This window comes from Hyalella azteca, unplaced genomic scaffold, assembly GCF_000764305.2.
Source record: "Hyalella azteca isolate HAZT.00-mixed unplaced genomic scaffold, Hazt_2.0.2 contig17021, whole genome shotgun sequence".
In the NCBI taxonomy this organism is placed as follows: domain Eukaryota; kingdom Metazoa; phylum Arthropoda; class Malacostraca; order Amphipoda; family Hyalellidae; genus Hyalella; species Hyalella azteca.
Window position 1 is genome coordinate 8706 of NW_025946823.1, and position 18999 is coordinate 27704.

General features: G+C 38.7%; 2 protein-coding genes across 4 annotated transcripts in view; both read left to right on the top strand.

Annotated features, from left to right (window-relative positions):
* The first annotated feature begins 9559 nt into the window (after positions 1-9559).
* On the top strand, positions 9560-16991 carry LOC125179376 (cell surface glycoprotein 1-like). 3 transcript variants are annotated; one of them, XM_047885132.1, is made up of 5 exons: positions 9560-9578; positions 14276-15064; positions 15525-15633; positions 16343-16387; positions 16854-16991. In XM_047885132.1, the coding sequence occupies exons 2-5, from the start codon at positions 14375-14377 to the stop codon at positions 16949-16951; spliced, it is 942 nt and encodes a 313-aa protein (XP_047741088.1). In that variant the 5' UTR covers positions 9560-9578; positions 14276-14374; the 3' UTR covers positions 16952-16991. The 3 variants fall into 3 exon arrangements, with proteins under 3 accessions (XP_047741088.1, XP_047741087.1, XP_047741089.1); XM_047885131.1 differs by lacking the exon at positions 9560-9578 and adding an exon at positions 13445-13617; XM_047885133.1 differs by lacking the exon at positions 9560-9578 and adding an exon at positions 13445-13617 and having other exon boundaries at positions 15525-15624.
* A 33-nt stretch (positions 16992-17024) lies between these two features.
* The window catches only part of LOC108671346, a gene marked incomplete at its 3' end in the record, with an annotated part of 4479 nt that continues 2504 nt past the window's right edge, over positions 17025-18999 (top strand). The window contains 3 exon segments of the mRNA XM_047885130.1: positions 17025-17055; positions 17128-17254; positions 18670-18873. Coding sequence (XP_047741086.1) covers positions 17025-17055; positions 17128-17254; positions 18670-18873 — 362 coding nt within the window.

The following is an 18999-nucleotide window of genomic DNA, read 5'->3' on the forward strand; positions in this document are numbered from 1 at the left end:
ACGCAGGCGAGGGGAGGAGCGTAGATTTCTGCGCAGGCGAGCCCCAGGCGGGAGCAGCTGGTGCCCCCGCGCAGCAGGCGACACTGTCGCCTGTCTTGCGCACCACACAGCGGCGCACCAACAACACTCATACATACAGTAACATTTTAATACATGCCTGTATACAACACTTGCATACAATAGTTGTATATATTCCTGTACCATACTTGAACAATTGTATACCTTGAACATGTACAATTGTATACATACATTGAATTGTATGCTATTATTGTATAAATGCGTATTTTAAACTATTACTATGCGTCACAGTGCTACTGATGCTTGTATACAACTATTGTAGTTATTATGGTGTGTTTGTACATAGATTAGCAGGCATTAATTCATACATTCAAAGAACATATATCGCATGTTAAGTTTAATGTAGCAACTCAATCGTAAGACGCTAGATCTGCACGAGTGTCTAACAGGCCATCATGCCTCATCATGTCACAATTACAGCAGTGATGGCATACTTTTTTATGTCCAATAAACTTCCAATTACTAGTAGATCAATATCATTCGCTAAATATCCATTAGATGTTGCTGAAAATTATAACTACTGTACGGATTATTCTTGGTGCTCAAATTAATGCTTGATGTCAATTTCCTCATATCAGGTGCAACAAATCAATTCGGCTACGATGTGGAAAAGTATTGCACTTCTGTGCCTATTTCACCCATACATTATCAAGGGATATCCCCTCGTTATTCACTAATAAATTTCGCCCTCATCATTTTGATTATTGCCTCCATTTCATTTCTTTCACTATCCACTTGGTAGGATCGAATCGGTCTGCTCTAGTCCAACCTCTTACATTGCAGTTGTATATGTGCCAGATGATAAATTAGTTACTCCTCGAAAAAATGGATTAGTGTAACTTATAATGAAGTGCTCAGTAATTTTTTGTATCATGCCAAATCACCCTCAACACATAGCCACCGGGTGTTGAGAAGTTGTTATATTTTTGAACGCTGGCGAAGAGATTGCAACTGATTGCATCTCTGCGCAGCGTATCTATGAAAAAGATTGAAGTTGTGATATGGGAGTAATTAAAATAAAGAAATATGCATTCGGTAGGATAAAAAGCTGTAACACGAATCCTACTCACTTTCATGCGAAAAGTGCCCAAATTAAAAAGATATATAACTCAGTATTCACTGTAGTGAGTGACAGAGAGCGCATTTTCTCGTCGACGAAAACTTGAAGTCACGGACGGACAGACCGACGGACATGGCGAGCACAATGGTGCCATCTTTCCATAAATGAGAAAATGCGCTAAAACAGTAAACCGTAGCTATATATTTTTCCTATTATTTACTTGCATCTATTTTAATTCTCGACTAATTAACTAAACGCTCTGTTCTTTTGGATCAGAAAAAGTCCATTTGGATGACCTAACAATTTTGAAATCCGTAGTATTGAAGAATTTCTCTCAATATGATGTAGTATTTAAATAATTTTATTAAAAACCGAATCTTGGATATATTTACAGCGAATTTTTGCCTCGAAATCGTCTAAATGAATCCAAGATCTAATCCATCGACCACATATGAACCGCAGATGTGGCTTTAACAATACCGTTGCTATTTATTCGAATTACTTTCTGAACCAGTTTTGCTTATTATACGAGAGCAGTAATCAATGAGCTATCAAATGCCAGCAGATATGTTTGACGGTAAAAAGTGAGCTATCTCATCACAGTTGACGTGACAAATATTTTTTCATACAGTAAAATCATTCACTACTCAAAATCATGAATTTCGATTGGAAATTGCCTTAAATATCTATATTTTTTGTGACCTTTCAGAACAAACTCATTCAAGCGGAAGCTAGACTAAATATATAACATGAATATAGCCGCAAAGTCCGTGTGCATTGGTGATGGGAAAATCATTTAAAAAATTTTTAATTGTACTAATTTTAGGTTGATATATCTGATCCTGATTGAATATTTGAATTAACGTTCGAGTCAACAGTTTTTGAAAATGTCACACACGATGTCGCTGATATATTACTATTTATTACATTTCTTGATATTTGCAATGAAGCAACCGACACAACAGTAAAACGAGGAAGGCATCAACAGAAAATTATAATCAGATTTGAAATAGGACAATTACATGATTTTGGTAGTTCCCCTATGAAAGTAACGTAGGACTTCAATTTACAATTCATCGCTATAGTCAAATGTTGATCACATTGTTGGGGGTCAGCCCCTCTAAAGGTCGACGGTCCGGCCTGTATAGTACCAGCACGTGAAGCCAAGCAAAACAAACTCAGGGAAACAAACGGAGGAAGAACCAAGCAAAAATGTATTAAATATAATCAGTGATACATGGAGGTGAAAGGTGAAAATTAGTTGGTTAGTCATGAGACAGCCCAGGGCTATGAGTGATGGGGTGAACCTAGCATGAAAACATAAATAACCAGCAGCCCAAACTGGTTTGAACAGTAAAGAATATACACGGATACATGGTAAATAAACTAAACTGGGCCAGAATAATGATCTGTAGCATAAATCAAATCAAGAATAATGACACCAAGGAATCAAGTGCTCAAAACAGGCCCTGGGTCGGGCCTGGTCCATCAAGTGGCGTCCGCACCAAAGAAACAAGACGGCGGTGGTCTTACTTGTGAGTAGCAGTAGGGTAGACTCAACTGGCGCGTTAGGGCAGCTCTGACATGAGTTGCTGGACAGGACTTAAAGAGGCATCCACGCTGGCCTCTAGTGTCAGCTCGAGTAGCTCAAGAGCAGCCCAAGACTCGACTGCAATGTGGCTCAGTGAGCCCAAAGCTTGCCTGTCACTTGTCCAGAACTGGCATCAAACTAGCGCAGAACTTGCCGAAATGCGCCCCAAATTGGCCCAGAATATGCCCCACGTTGGCCGCTCTGCAAAAGTGCAGGAACAAGAACACGTAAAACCTATCCAACAATAACACTTGAAAGTTGAAACACATAAGTACACTAGGAACACATAAGAACAAATTGATCTACCTAATGCAAAACTGTTAAACTATTTTAAGGGATGATTGATTATATGTACAAACATTTACTGATAACATTTAATAATTAAAATTTAGGACTGAAATGCGTGGCGAGAGTATTCCCTTTACTCACCTATTTAAGAGCCAGGATAATCTTAGTAGGTCAGTGACAGGACAGCAAGGAAATCTTCATTGCCAGAAAGCAGGCTCATGTACAGTAGGCAGTATGAGTGGTTGGCAAGTCAGTATAAGCACCAGATAAGCAGGAACACGAAAAATTGACTCACTTCAACAATGCTTATTCACATGCATTAATTTAACTTTAACTTGCAGTCACTTTATTTGTTTTAAAGCACTGGGGACACAAAAGAGAGAATTAATTGAAAACACAATAAATAATTCATTTACCTAAATGCAGCCCCTAACAACATCAGGTTTTCTCGATGAAAATTCATCGAATATTTCGGCCACCTTCGAGTCGGGCTTCGACTAATCAGCGGCGCCCATTACGATCCTCGTCACAGAGACATGACAGGCTCGTACGCGACAGAGGTGCAACTTCCTGCCTTCTCTTCTCCAACGTTCTCATAATACAACTTATAAATTACTTGCTAATTCTTTAACACCAATATATATAAGATGAATAGAAATGAGTAAATAGATACTGAAAATATCATAATGTGTCTCGTTCAATGACATTTTTCGAGGGGTAACTGCACAAGCTATCACCTGGCACGTGGCGCTGCTTGAGGTGGGACTAGACCGCTTTGTTTCTTACTAATTCGTGTACCAAGTAAAAATTGAAAGAAATTACAAGAAGACAATGCATACAATGTATGTATGTCAACTACTGCGATCATTAATGCGTTCCGTTTTCCGGACTGATTTAGCACACTCTAATATGACTCTATATATGAGAACCTTGCATCAAATATTTGTACACACAAGAAAAAACCGTATTGGACTATACTTGTATACTTCAATGAGGTCCTCACGAAGACGTCAATAATGGAGACCTGCAACTTTCGCAACCTGCAATTCAATAACATGAGCAGCTGACGATACACCAACTTCTATACTGCTTTTTTTTTACTTATTGCATAGATTTCCCAGCAATTTGGCGAACAGGGTAATAGAAGAAGTCATATCAATGGCGGAGCGCCGTAGACAAGCCAGTCATTGAGGTGGTCGACTGCCTGGTAGTTCATTGCTAATCGGCAATCCGCATGTAAAGAATTTGACTGAGTATACTTCTCCCGTATACATAAGGTTGGGACCTTTTAGGTAGGACCACAGTTAATGAGCTCAGACAAAATTCATTTTGAACCAAACTTGACCGAGATTGTTCAGCAATTTGGTACGTTATCATTTACTTATGTTATGATCATTTTATTGCTTGTTAACCTTGGCTATTTTCTCTATATTGTTTATAATCTCGAATAACCTCAATAGGTGTTCAAATTGTTCATTCTTTGTTTTCAGAAACCGTTACAATCCACAACGAGTTTTCATTCCGAACAATCCCCCGAACAAAGAGCCATATTCTTTATACCGCATATTGAGCTTAATTTGCTAAATAATTTAGGCTTTACTTAACTAATAAAAACGATTTCTAGGAGCAAATGACTATGAATGTTTCATGTGTTTTTTGCAAACGCTTCTAATATTCTTACAACTATTTCCGTACGTCACCACTACCATCATACCCATTCATCGGCACGTTTTTAAGTCCGATTCTGAATGGTGATAAGTTTGAGCCTGAAGAGGTGTAATGAAGAAAAAAACTTCATGATGATGAATGAATGAATTCTTGATGATGTGAAATCCGGCATGAATCCTGCTAATCAATATCTACTCAAATGAATAATTCGTTAAATTTCCATTAGAAGTTGCTGAAAATTATAACTACTGTACGGGATTTTTTTCCAAGAGTGTTCAAATTAATACTTGATGTCAATTTACCCATATGAGGTGCAACAAATCAATTCGGCTTCGATTTGGAAAAGTATTACACTTCTGTGCCTATTTCACTCACACATAATCGAGGGTTATTTCCACGTTATTCACCAATAAATTTCGCCCACCTCATTGTGACTATTTCCACCTTTTAATTTCTTTCACTATCCATTTGGTACGATCGAATCGGTCTAGTCCAACCTCTTCCATTGCAAGTGTATACGTGCCAGGTGATAACTGAGTTACTCCTCGGAAAAAGTAATAGGAGTAATTTCGAATGAGGTGCTCAGTATTTTTGATTATCAAGCCAAATCACCCTTTCAGCTACGTTCTAAATTTAGTGGAAACGAGTGAGTATCCTATAATATTTTTGAACGCTGACTAAGAGATTGCAGTCGATTGCATCTCACAGCAGCGTATAGATGAAGATTAGTGTAGCGACATGAGAGGTTGCAAAATATTCATTCTGTAGGAAAAAGAGCTGTAACACGAATCCTATTTCACTTTCATGCGAAAGCTGCGCAAATTAGAAAAAAAAACAATAAACCGTGTATATTTTTATGCTTATTTACTTGCATCTAATTAAATTCTCGACTAACTAACTAAACGCTCCGTTCTTTTGGAGCCGAAATACGTCCCGTAAGATGACCTAACAATTTAAAATCCATATTACTGAAGAATTTCCCTCGATACGATGGAGTATTTAAATAATTTAATGGAAAGAATAATGTTGGATTTATTTATAGTAAAGTTCTACTTCGAAATCGTGTAGATGATTTTGAGATCTAATCCACCGACGACAAATGGCCCGCACATGTATATTGTACAATCGCTATGCTATTTATTTGTATTAATATCTCCAATAATTATGCATATTATTTGCGAGCAGTAATCAATGAGCTATCAAATGCGCTCTTAGTTTGGTGCTGTAAAGTGAACCATCCCATCACAGTTAACATAAGGAATAATGATTAAAAAAAATATCAACTAATCAAACTCAAGAATTTTGATTATAAATTACTGTTAAAATATAAATTTTCTATGAACGTATAGTCTACCCCTCGACAACAAAATGCCTAGCGAATTACAATGTCAGTTGTTTTTCTCTATCAAATACCGGCGTTCATGACTTTTCTAAAGGCTAACTAACGAATAGGATTATTGTTCGCTGCCATTATTCATTGAACAAAATGGCGAATTAATAACAGAACAGGGCCTATTACTAATAGACATTACTACTGTAATTACTAATTAACAGAACCATCGAATTACTGGTTTCGTGTCAAAATTGATGAGTAAATTTTTAGTTTCGGTTCAAATGTTTCGTTTTCTGCGCTAAAAAAATAAGCATTTTCAGGGCTAACTTCATTAGGAACGTAGTCCGGATACTCTGATTACGCTCTAATGCAGTGGCTCCCAAAGTGGGCGATATCGCCCCCCTGGGGGCTGTGAAAAGATCTGGGGGGGGGAGGGACGGTGAGGAAGAAAGGGGCAGTAGGGGGGCGGCAGTCCGCGAAGTCGAAGTCAGAAGTTCGTACGTTTGTTTGCAGATTTGTACACAACACGTACAGAACATGACTCCGAATCGAATCAATTTTCACGAGTTAAAAATCACAGTTTGGTAGTTAGGAATTAATATTAAAAATTTCGTTCGAATCTGTTCAGTAGTTTGGCAGAAATTCTTCGATCACTGCAATTGTCAGCCCGTATCGCAATATAACTCCCGGATGAAGGTGAAATTTAAGGCTCCCCGGATTCACTGGGGAGCCAAAGGGGGCGCCAGCCTGAAAAAGTTTGGGAACCTCTGCGTCAAATGCTTTGGTGAATTTTTTAAATCTTTTTGTAAGGCATGACTTAAGAGCTATAACTAGTGATAAATGTGAATGTTAAAGATGCGAGGGACAAATTGTTGAATTTTGAATGTGTTGTTGAATATTTATCAACAACTCGTGTTGCCAACACCTAATTTAATACAGATTAAATATATCATATCATATATCATATCATATCATATCATATCATATCATACAAGAGATCTAAAAACAGGTCCTTCTACCGGATCTTCTCAGGACTGCCGATAGTTTGAAATAGCTACTAGACTTTCACCGGGTTCGATATGGTGCTAGATATTTCATGTATGAACATATATTTTTCCATAGCTTTATCTAGTCTGTTCTTTATCGCGTTTAAACTCGGAGCGTCAACGATGTAATAGGGAGGCTGTTCCACATGTCGGTGCCTCGAAGCGAGAAGAAATTTTGTCGCGTGGAGAAGTTGCAGCGCAATTTTTTGTTTATAGTCGTGGCCCCTGGTGTTGGTTCTTGTTTCAAATTCTGGTAATCCTTCTGGGACCGTGTATAAACCATGAATCTACTTGTATACTACATTGTGGTTACCACCAAGATGTCAAAAATAGAGAACTGGAGCCTTGCCAACAGGCAATTCAATTATACGACCAGCCGACAGTAATTCACGAAATATTATACAACATTTCATTTACATAATGCTTAAATTTTCCAACATGTAATGTACCAGTTGAATTCCCGTCTACTAATTAATTCGACCTAATAATATTATTGAAGATCCACCTTATAACATTACTAAATAATGGCGAAAAGATTGCAACTGATAGCATGTCGGAGCAGCGTAGTGATGGTGAAGATTAAAGTATTGAAATGAGAGTTATTATAATACCCATTCTGTAAGAAATGGAGCTGTAACACGAATCCTACTCCACTTGCATGTAAAAAGAGCCCAAATTAAAAAAAAACAGTAAACCATATGTATGTTTTCAATTATTTACTTGCATTTAATCAAATTCTCGACTAACTAATTAAACGTTCCATTCATTTAGAATAGAAATAAGTCCATTTGAATGACCTAACAATTTTGAAATCCACAATACTGCAGAATTTCCCTCAGTATGATGTAGTATTTAAATAAATTAACGAAAAACTTAATTTTGAATATATTTATAGTGAATTTCTACCGAGAAATCGTCTAAATGAATTCGAGGTCTAATCCATTGGCCACATCAGGTGACCGTCACATTTATCCTTAACACGCCCTATAATATTTATTTTCATTATTTCTGCAAGAGTTATGCCCCTCATATGAGAGCAGTAATCAATGAGCTATCAAATGCCCACTAATATGTGTGGCGCTATCAGGTGAACAATCTCATCACAGCTACCATACGAAATATTTACTCACAAAAACGTCCACTACTCATAACCATGAATTTGATTAGATATTGCCGTGAAATCTAAATTTTCTATGATTTCCAAGGAAAAACTTATTCGAGCGGTAACTGAACTAAATATGTGGCACGAACTCTTGAACGTTAATACATACAAGTTAATCATCCGAGAAAAATCAACAACGACCATGACTGGGGTGATAATGAAATTTATGACATTGAATGATACAATTTGATGCTATTGTTTTAATCGGTGAACCCTATAATTTTAACAATGGCTGGGTTGTATCTCAACCCTGACATTCTAGGATGCTTGAAATGTACTAAATACGATAAATTACCTCAGTTACGATAGAATTTTCAGGTAAAGAAGTCGGTAAGTGGTAGATATGCTAACGAGGATGGGCAGGGTTGTCCATCATTCCATTGAGTACTTGGGCAGGGTTGTCCATCATTCCATCAAGCACTGGGGGCAGGGTTGTCCATCCTTCCATCAAGCACTGGGGTTTTTGTTGGCTGACTTCAGTTTACATCGTAATGGAATATTAGTAAAGCTTTACATGTACTATCATGTGACCCTTATTACAGTATTATGCGGGGAGCTATTAGGCCGGCGTGGCTCCTAACACCCACCGCTTCAACTTCTCTTACTTTAGTGAGCAATAAGTTGCTAATGATGAATATGGTGTCTGAAGATGGTGTATTCTCCATGGGAAGGCCTCCTCCCTGTCAAAATTTACGCGCGGCTATCCTTCCGATTTCGGTTGCGACTCTCGGATTAGAGATGAATCAGATGCGAAATGGCCGCCTCTTCTATTTAGCCGCCAAATAGGAGCTATTTTGAGTAGTTTCATGGAAAAAATATAAGGGTCAAATGACACACGAAATCAGTGGCTGGTCAGGCCACCATTGGCTTACCCTGCTCAGTAGCTGGCACGAGTTTTTAACGCGAGCGTGCTTAGAAGTTCCCGCCATGTCGGGTTATGTGGGGGGTCTACCTCCCACACCCCCATCCGGACAGTGCATTAGCCGTTGCAGCAGCCAGCAAGTAAGGCGCCAGTTTAGAACTAACCGTGAGTCAGTACGTAGTGAAGAATGCTCAATGCTTATCGAAAAGCTATTGGCTATAGTTTTGTTTCCTTCAGAGAGCTTTAAACAATTTGATGGTAAATACCATTGCACTTGTAGACATTGGACGAAAATGAATATTTTGAGTGCTTGTGGAAGTCCTTGATTTCGAATTGTTTGGAGATCACTTCTTTCAAAACACAGTTTTTATACGATGCAAGTATAGATTTGAGTTAACTGCTGCTCATCAGCCTCATTGGGGCAAAGTAGACTTAATAGAGATATTTTTAGAGTAATTTAGACTCTTCCTCAAGTTCAATTTTGAGTCCTGTAAGCAGACCAGTTATGTATCATGAATCCCAGCATTGCTGCATTATTATTCATAAGATATTGGTTTAAAACTTGTGTAGATGAGAAAATAAAAAAAAACAGATTGTAAAGAAATGGATTCTTCAATCTTTGTCAGTTATTAAATTTGTCACTTTGAACTTGAAGCTATAGCTAACACTTACTTAAAAGCCCAAAAATTATGTATTGCAAAAGTCATCTGTTAATAAGAAAATACCACCTGTTTAATGTGTATAATCCTAATAATTTTACCTGTATTAGGCTGTATACAAATTTGGAATACTGTCAACTGGGGGCTGGGGGCCGGGGCTACTCAGGATGATTTCGAACGTTTTTCATTCATAACTTCTTACCATGAAACATTTCATAAACAAGTTTAGGCTCATTTCAAGCTCTTTGCAAATTGCAAGGGCTATCACATGGCTTCTCCAAAAAAATTCCATATGCTATTCGTAAGGTGCCAGATGCAAAATAAAGATTGCCCCAAGTAGCCCCGTCGGTCGGGGTTACTCGGGACAATGGGAATAAAACTTCATTTCAAAACATTTGAAGCATGCAGAGCGTACTCATCCATTACTAACAGTACTCTGAAGTCCTCCTCTTTCATTGTAGATGATGTAGATGTAGAATAATTTATAAATGACATTTTCTGTGATTTTTACTTGTTTTTCCTTTATTGATATGATATTACCATAAACATTAATTACCTTATTATTGATGTGATATTACTGTATTATTGATGCAATATTACTGTATCCATGACCATGAACATGCCATTAAGCATTTACAACAACCTTGTCCACTGCAAGCTTCATATCAGCAGCCCTATAGCATTTTTTCTGTAGCCTATCTGTAAGCTTACAGGACAGCTTGTAATTTCACACCATTTTAATTGGATTAAGTGAATTTACTATAAAAAAGATCGTGAAAAACATACCCGAAACAGAAAGGAATGTTTTAGTGACAACCATCATATGTTTTGGAGAAATAAATCATAGTTTAGGTTAATTACTTTTCATTCTATGTTGCCTGGTGCACAATTCTATATATGACATTCTATGCACAATTTTGTGCTGACCGATGATGCACTAAATTTTTGATAGGTGAAATTTTTCTTGCTGAGCGAGGTAAATGTAATCAATATTCTCTGTTTTTAATCAATTTTTTTTGTAACTGGAGCCTTTGCTAACTGAGGTTCTACTGTAAATGCATTTTTGGAGGTGTCCCGAATTGCCCTGTGGGGGTGTCCCGAGTAGCCCCGCAGTGCAGAAATGGCCACCATTTTTTTTTTGGATTGAGGTATGTAAACTCTGCAATTAAAGTTTTCATGCTGACACTTGTCTGCCACTTTTTTCTAAGCAAAATTTTTTAATAGGGCAAATATTTTTTTACTACAGACCTTAGCAGAAGTAACTTTTCAAAATATCGTTTTTCAATATTTTTTTCAGGAATTTTTCAAAGCTAGTAAATGTAGTATTTTTGAACTTCCTTTATATTGCCGTACATAGATAGGAAAAATGTTGACGTTTACGCCACTATACCGTCAACTGGGGCTATTTGGAAGGGGCATGGTAACTCGGGACAGTCCTCCAGTCCTCCGACACGGCGTAAAGCTGTTTTAGTAGCAAAACTAATTGGAATATTGCCAAACTAAATATAGTGGCATAAACGTCAGCATTTTTCCTATCTATGTAGTATAAAGGAAGTTCAAAAATACTACATATACTAGCTTTGAAAAATTCCAGAAAAAAATGGTGAAAAACAATATTTTGAAAAGTTTCTTCTGCTAAGGTCTGTAGTAAAAAAATATTCACCATATTCAAAAATTTTACTTACATAAAAGTTGCACCAAGGTGTCATTAATTTGACGGTAATTAATTAAACATTAATTACCGTCAAATTAATGAACAAAGGCCAAAGTCACTCCGGCGTTTATGACCTTTTTTACGACCCCGTTTTTGTTTGCAAAACGAAATAAAAAATGTGGCCAAAGTCACCCCAGTTGACTGTAATTAATGTTTATGGTAATATCATATCAATAAAGGAAAAACCAGTAAAAACCACAGAAAATGTCATTTATTCTACCTCTACATCATCTACAATAAAAGAGGAGGACTTCAGAGTACTGTTAGTAATGGATGAGTACACTCTGCATGCTTCAAAATCCCGAGTAGCCCCGGTTGACGGTATTTAGTTTTGCAATATTCCAATTAGTTTTGCTACTAAAACAGTTTTACGCCGTGTCAGAGGACTGTCCCAAGTTACCTCGCCCATCCCTAGTAGCCCCGGTTGACGGTATTGGGCAGAACTCGTAGAAGTTTCAAGAAGTTGCCGCCATAGATAATTATTTACAAGTGATTTTTAATATACTGGATAAATAAGAACTTTTTTCATTTCTCAGTGAAGAAATTGGGTAGTCCAGGGTGCAGAGGGTGCAACTCCGTGCAAGCAGCGTCGCCAAAATATGGAGTTTTAGCCTAAAGCAAAAGCATTGCCAGCCATTTTCAGGATCTGTTGAAAAGTAATTTTTAATAAGAAAGTGCTGCACACAACTTTGATAGGTACATATAACCTTACTTTCCAGTCTCCACAAACCAAAACACTTGCATACCAATACCAGTACATCGCAACTGATTTCCAGGCAAACTTCACTGCATCCTGATTCCTGATACATCTGGCGTACCTACCGGAAACCTTACTGTGACTGTGTGCGCTTGTGGTCTTCCAGATTTGCAGTAATTTTGAAGTAATTTCTTAAATGCAATAATTTCAATACAAATGTGTTGGCAAGATCTTCTGAAGACTTAAATTTTCTGCTGATGCATCGCCAAATATATTTTGATATTCACCCATTTCTGCACCCTGGAATTTGGGTAAATGCCATTGGTGATTGGAAATAATTGTTAATTAATTAATTAATTGTTAATTGATTAAGTAATTGTTAATTGATTAATTAATTGTTAATTGATTAAGTAATTGTTAATTGATTAATTAATTGTTAAAATCTCTGTTCACAGGCATTTTTGTCTCGTATACCGGTAGCTTCTGCCTGATTTTCTACTTGGCCTTATCATTGCATGTAACATATAGTGACAAACCAGGGATTTTTTAGAATCAGTTCATTTTTAATTTCCTTGTTTACTAAAGATTTAAACCAATTTCTTGTGTGGGATAATGCTGGTATCCATGATACTTAACTGGTCTACTTGTGTCTTATAGGTCTACTATACTCTATAGCACTCAAAAATGAATGTGAGGAAGGGTCTTAAAATTTTTTAAACCTTCTGCTTTGCCACGTCACATTGTGATGCAAGGCTGTGGGGCCTGAGGCCCTAGCCTAGCCAAAAATTTGCTATTAAAATATGGTATTACAGATTACAGAACATTTTAAATTTTAAATCTAATTCTGAAAAATCACCTGTGAAATGATTATTTTGCTTTTAATTTTTGTAATGCCACAATTCAGAGTGGCAAAGGAGAACATTTTTTGTTGTCCTTCTTCAAGTTCATTATTTAGTGCTACCATAAGTCCTCTACTAGAAAGTCTCTTGGATACCAACATTATCATACATAAGAAATTGATTAAAATATTGAGTAGACGAGGAAATTGAAAATGAACTGATTTTAAAAAATCTCTGGTTTGCCACTATAAATTGCTGATTAGCATCCATGAAATGTATTTAGTACTTTCAAGCTTGCACCCCAAAGATAAAAATTGTGCAAAAGCCACCGGCACCTGTGAGTCTGACTAGAAGGCTGGCAAATCTGGCCAATGATATCCGTTTCTATGGCTGATTGTTTCCTCAATATTATCCTTTTCCTAATTTCTTCAATAAAAATGAGAAAAATGGCCTTTTTACCACATTTAAAAAAAATTGCCCCTGAAATGATGGTTTTTACCTAGAATTTCTTGTAGGTACTTACTTATGTCTTGTTGCCTAATATAGGTAGTTCAAAATTTTGTTCTAACTCTAGAATTCTGTGTGAGTTAACACTGGGAACACAATGTCTCAACAGGAAGGTACAGTCAAGCATCTCTTGTTTGCATCCATGCAATGAATGCCAAATCTTTTCTGGTTTAAATATTGTCTTCCATGGCTTAAAAATGGATTCACCACTTGAAAGCAAATCTAAGGGTTTGAAATTTATTTTTTGGCTGCAAATTCTATAACATGGCTCCACAATTTTGTTGTGGCTTTGAGAATCTACACATGCTAAATTGCTCATCACATGCTAAATTGCACATCACATGCTAAATTGCTCATCACATGCTAAATTGCACATCACATGCTAAATTGCACATCACATGCTACATTGCTCATCACATGCTACATTGCTCATCACATGCTAAATTGCTCATCACATGCTAAATTGCTCATCACATGCTAAATTGCTCATCACATGCTAAATTGCTCATAAAGCAAAGAAAATTAATGTGCTAGTTTTGTCTTTATTTCTGCGTTGATACCTATGGGATATCAGCAATATAATAGAAAGAGGACTAACCTAAATTAACCTAGACATTAACCTCTAGGCATGTCATAGTGACCTGGTTATTGAAATGAGTCTCTTGGAAGTGATCCTGAAGAACCATTGCATTTACTAATAGATTTACAAGTATAGAAGCAAATAAACTTGTCCCTTATTAAAGCAATGAATTCATCAAGTCTTTATTCCAGGAGATGCTGAGTAAAAACTTCTGGGCAATCCTGCAAGTGACAGCAAAAGGTGAAGAGTAGCAGTTTGGTGTGCTCTTGGCACCAAGATCAACGTTACCCATGGACCCGGTCCCAGGACGTAGCGTCTATCTTGTGGTTGAGACTTCAGGGGGTGCCCCAAATCAGTCCAGTGAAGCTGCGCTGCAGATTCCAGTGTCTAGCGTTCCACAACACACATCCATTCAGGTTGTTTATCCAGCAACTGTAATGCTCATGCCCAATCAGTCCATTGTAACTGGCCAGTCCATAGTGCCCACTCAGTCCATTGTGCCCACTCAGTCCATGCTTTCTCAGTCCTCGATCCCTACTCAGACCATAACTACTCGAGCCATCCTACCCAAACAGTCCATCATGTCCACTTCATCCAATATGCCCACTAAATCCAGTGACTCACTGGGAGATAAACTTCCCCAGTACAATGATCTATTGGATGCTCTACTCCCCGAGTCCAGTGATCCACTGGATGACCCACTCCCCCAGTCCAGCGATCCACTGGATGACCCACTGACCCTGTCCAGTGATCCATTAGATGATACTATCCCCCAGTCCAGTAATCCATTGGATAATCCAATCCCTCAATCCAGTAATCTATTGGATGATCCACCCACTCAGTCCAGTGATCCAGCAGTTGGCAGTCCAGCGCACACCCCCGAAGAAGTTGTAATTTGTGACTACAAAATGGAAGAGACGACGTCTCAAGAAATCAAGTTGGAACCGCAGGACGATGACAGCAAACATTGCGGTGCTCAAGTGGGTTTATTCTAAGAGTTTTTTCACTGACTGGTTCTTTTTAAGGCAGAGTCTATAGGATAACGATAAGAGTCTATAGGATAATGATAAGAGTCTATAGGATAAGATTCATTATGGCTACAACTTTATAGGATAAGATTCATTATGGCCCAGATTTCAAAACCATGTATATACCTCCTAGCAGTCAAATATTATGTCAACACCCCAGCTTCCACTCTCCCCTCCCCAGCTTCCACTCTCCCCTCCCCAGCTTCCACTCTCCCCTCCCCAGCTTCCACTCTCCCCTCCCCATAGGCAAATAAAACATAGCTTCATATCGGCATCTCTAGGTTATAGGATGGCGTGTTATGCTTCCATCATAATCAATAATCGTCATAAAATCAATAATCATAAAAATCTATTTAAATCAATATCAAATATTTATTATAATAGTTCATTTTGTATCCATGTTGTTGTACAGACGCTGATGGCAGGCGATGTGCAGGTCAAAGAAGAAGCAAACGTCATGGAAGACATCGCAGCCATGCATCAGTTCTATGCGTCTGAACGCTTATTTGACAGTAATACAAGTATATAAATACAAGTATATAAATACAAGTATATAAATACAAGTATATAAATACAAGTATATAAATACAAGTATATAATAATAATAACATGTTTAATAAGTTAGTGGTGCAGGCTTTGGTTAGGTCATGTTGGTGTCACCGATTCTTAACCTCCCAGCGACTTGACCACAATTTTTACAACTAAATGTGGGTCTCAAACCCCCAACTCGCTGCTCCAACTTAACTGGTTGACCGCACATAGCTCAATGTTATTTATGCATTACTGCTATAATATTTTATTGTTATTTTTATATTTCTATTTCATACGTTTTGGCCATATTTTGACTTATCTTTACTTGCTCTGAGCTTCACAGTGTTTTTGTGTGTAGTTCTCAAACTCTTAACTAGCTTTTCCAATTTTGGTGAACCTAACTATTTGACTAAACATAGCTCAATATCAGTAATGTTATTTATGCACTAGTGATTTCACTAGTGCACTAGTTTATTCTTTATTTTATATTTTGATTTGCTCTGAGGTTCACCGTGTTTTTTTGTGTGTGGTTCTCAAACACTTAACTAGCTTTTCCAATATTGGTGCACTTATCTATTTGACTAAACATGGCTCAATATCAGTAATGTTATTTATGCACTAGTGATTTAATATTTTATTCTTCATTTCATATTTTGATTTGTTTTTGTTATTTGTTTACGTGGTCGTTTTTGTGTGCAGGCTTCCCGCCGGTGGGGGCAGCAAGCTGCGGGGGCGACTGTGAGGGTAATGTTGTTATTGTAATGTTGTTATTATCTTATTATTATTATTATTATTGTTATTGTATTATTGTAATGTTATTATTGTATTATTATTATTGTAATAATATTAGTTGTTATCATAGACATTAGACATAGACATTATCAGGTAATTAGGTACAAGTGTCACTTACTGACAATCTCATTATTATATAATCATTATTAGTTGTTATCATAAACATAATCAAGTAATTAGGTACAAAGTACCTATCATCACTGGAATATGCAGGAAACTGAGTGTATAACTCAGTATATTTATGTTCCTCCTACACATGTAGTCGTGTCCCAGTGTGTTTAATGTATACAGTGTGCCCAGTATACACTGTGCGGCCAGTATACACAGTGTGCCCAGTATACACAGTGTACCAGTATACACAGTGTGCCCAGTATACACAGTGTGGTACCAGTATACTGACGTGCCCCCTGTACTCCAGGTGGGGGGCTGCAGAAGATAGAGGGGCGCAGGTTCTCGACGCTGTATTTCTCTAATGTATACAGTGTACCCAGTACACCCAGTATAGCAGTATACTGACGTGCCCCCTGTACTCCAGGTGGGGGGCTGCAGAAGATAGAGGGGCGCAGGTTCTCGACGCTGTATTTCTCTAATGTATACAGTGTACCCAGTACACCCATACAGTGTGCCCAGTATACACTGTGCGGCCAGTACACCCAGTATGCCAGTATACTGACGTGCCCCCTGTACTCCAGGTGGGGGGCTGCAGAAGATAGAGGGGCGCAGGTTCTCGACGCTGTATTTCTCCCGCGCGGCGCCAGAGTTTGTCTACACACTGCACAACACGCGCAACGGCAAGAGCTACTTCTCCTGTACCAGCAGGTACACTGCACCAGCAGGTACACTGCTGTACCAGCAGGTACACTGCACCAGCAGGTACACTGCTGCACCAGCAGGTACACTGCACCAGCAGGTACACTGCACCAGCAGGTACACTGCACCAGCATGTATGGGGAGCGTAACCCCTTGTTATTCCTCATAGGGTTCATTTTTCAGGTTCACACTGTTCCCCAACCCCTAGTGTAAAGATCCTTGTTGTAGGTCTCTATAATTATAATAATAATTAATAATAATAATGGTTTCAGCGTTTATTAGGCCGGAGGCCTGGTCTCCGATTCATAACATCGCAGAACATTCACAGCTTGTTGCGGTCTCGAACCCGCAACTCACTGCTCCAATCCTGGTACTCTGGGGCCGGATTATCAAAGCTTCGTAACTTTTTGTACTTACGACAAAAAAGTTCTGTGGTACGTAAATACACCCTAATTTTGGCATTATCAAATCTTTCGTACGCAAGTCTTAGCTAAAAACCTAAATTTTTTTCCCGCGCAAATGGTATATAATACCACCGCTAGTATTACGTTGTCATAGCAACGCCATTCGTAAGTCGATTTTGCGTACTTACGAAGTTTTGATAATACGGCCCCTGAACTGTAACAACTGGGCCACCCTTACCTTAAGATCGTAGAGCACAGTAAATGAACATTCGGTTTCGCAGGTGCTTACTGACCGGTTTCTGGAAATCAATACAAAAACATAGCATAAAAAATAAATTGAAAAAATCCTATATATTATGACAATATTCATAGTCATAGCAACTCAGTAAAATAAGCAGGTAAATCTTACCAAATTACTGAGAGTTCGGCACGGGCATATAGTTCAGCTGACAGACGACTAATAAATGACTTGGAGAATACAAGAAAACTTGTATTAATTTATTATTAATTTTGATTATTATTCTATAATAATATGAGGCTTAAATATATACCAGTACCGCTTATAAATAATGAATAAATGTTACATATTATATAAATGATTATATTATAATTATATATTATATTATTTATAAATAATGTTGTTCTGCTGCCTGATGGCCCCACTGACATGTGTTGTTCTGCTGCCTGATGGCCCCACTGACATGTGTTGTTCTACTGAATGATGGCCCCACTGACATGTGTTGTTCCTGTCTCTTATACACATCTAGATGTGTATAAGAGACAGACACTGCTGCACCAGCAGGTACACTGCACCAGCAGGTACACTGCTGCAGCNGTGTTGTCCCCACTGACCCGTGTTGTCCCCACTGACCCGTGTTGTCCCCACTGACCCGTGTTGTCCCCACTGACCCGTGTTGTCCCCACTGACCCGTGTTGTCCCCACTGACCCGTGTTGTCCCCACTGACTCGTGTTGTCCCCACTGACCCGTGTTGTCCCCACTGACCCGTGTTACCCCGCAGGGGCTGCGTGGTGAGGGGGCGCTGTGAGGACCTGGACCAGGTGTTCGGGGAGGACCTGGGGCGCGGCTTCGTCACCAAGAACCACCACAACCACATCGGCGACGCGTCCATCGTCGCCAACCTCAGGTTCTCCTCCGCCTGCAAGCGCCGGGCCGCCGGCGAGCCCACCGCCATCAGGAGGATATACGACGAGGAGAAGGCCAGGTAAGCTGGGCCCTGGGTGCTGCTGGGCCCTGGGTGCTGCTGGGCCCTGGGTGCTGCTGGGCCCTGGGTGCTGCTGGGCCCTGGGTGCTGCTGGGCCCTGGGTGCTGCTGGGTCCTGGGTGCTGCT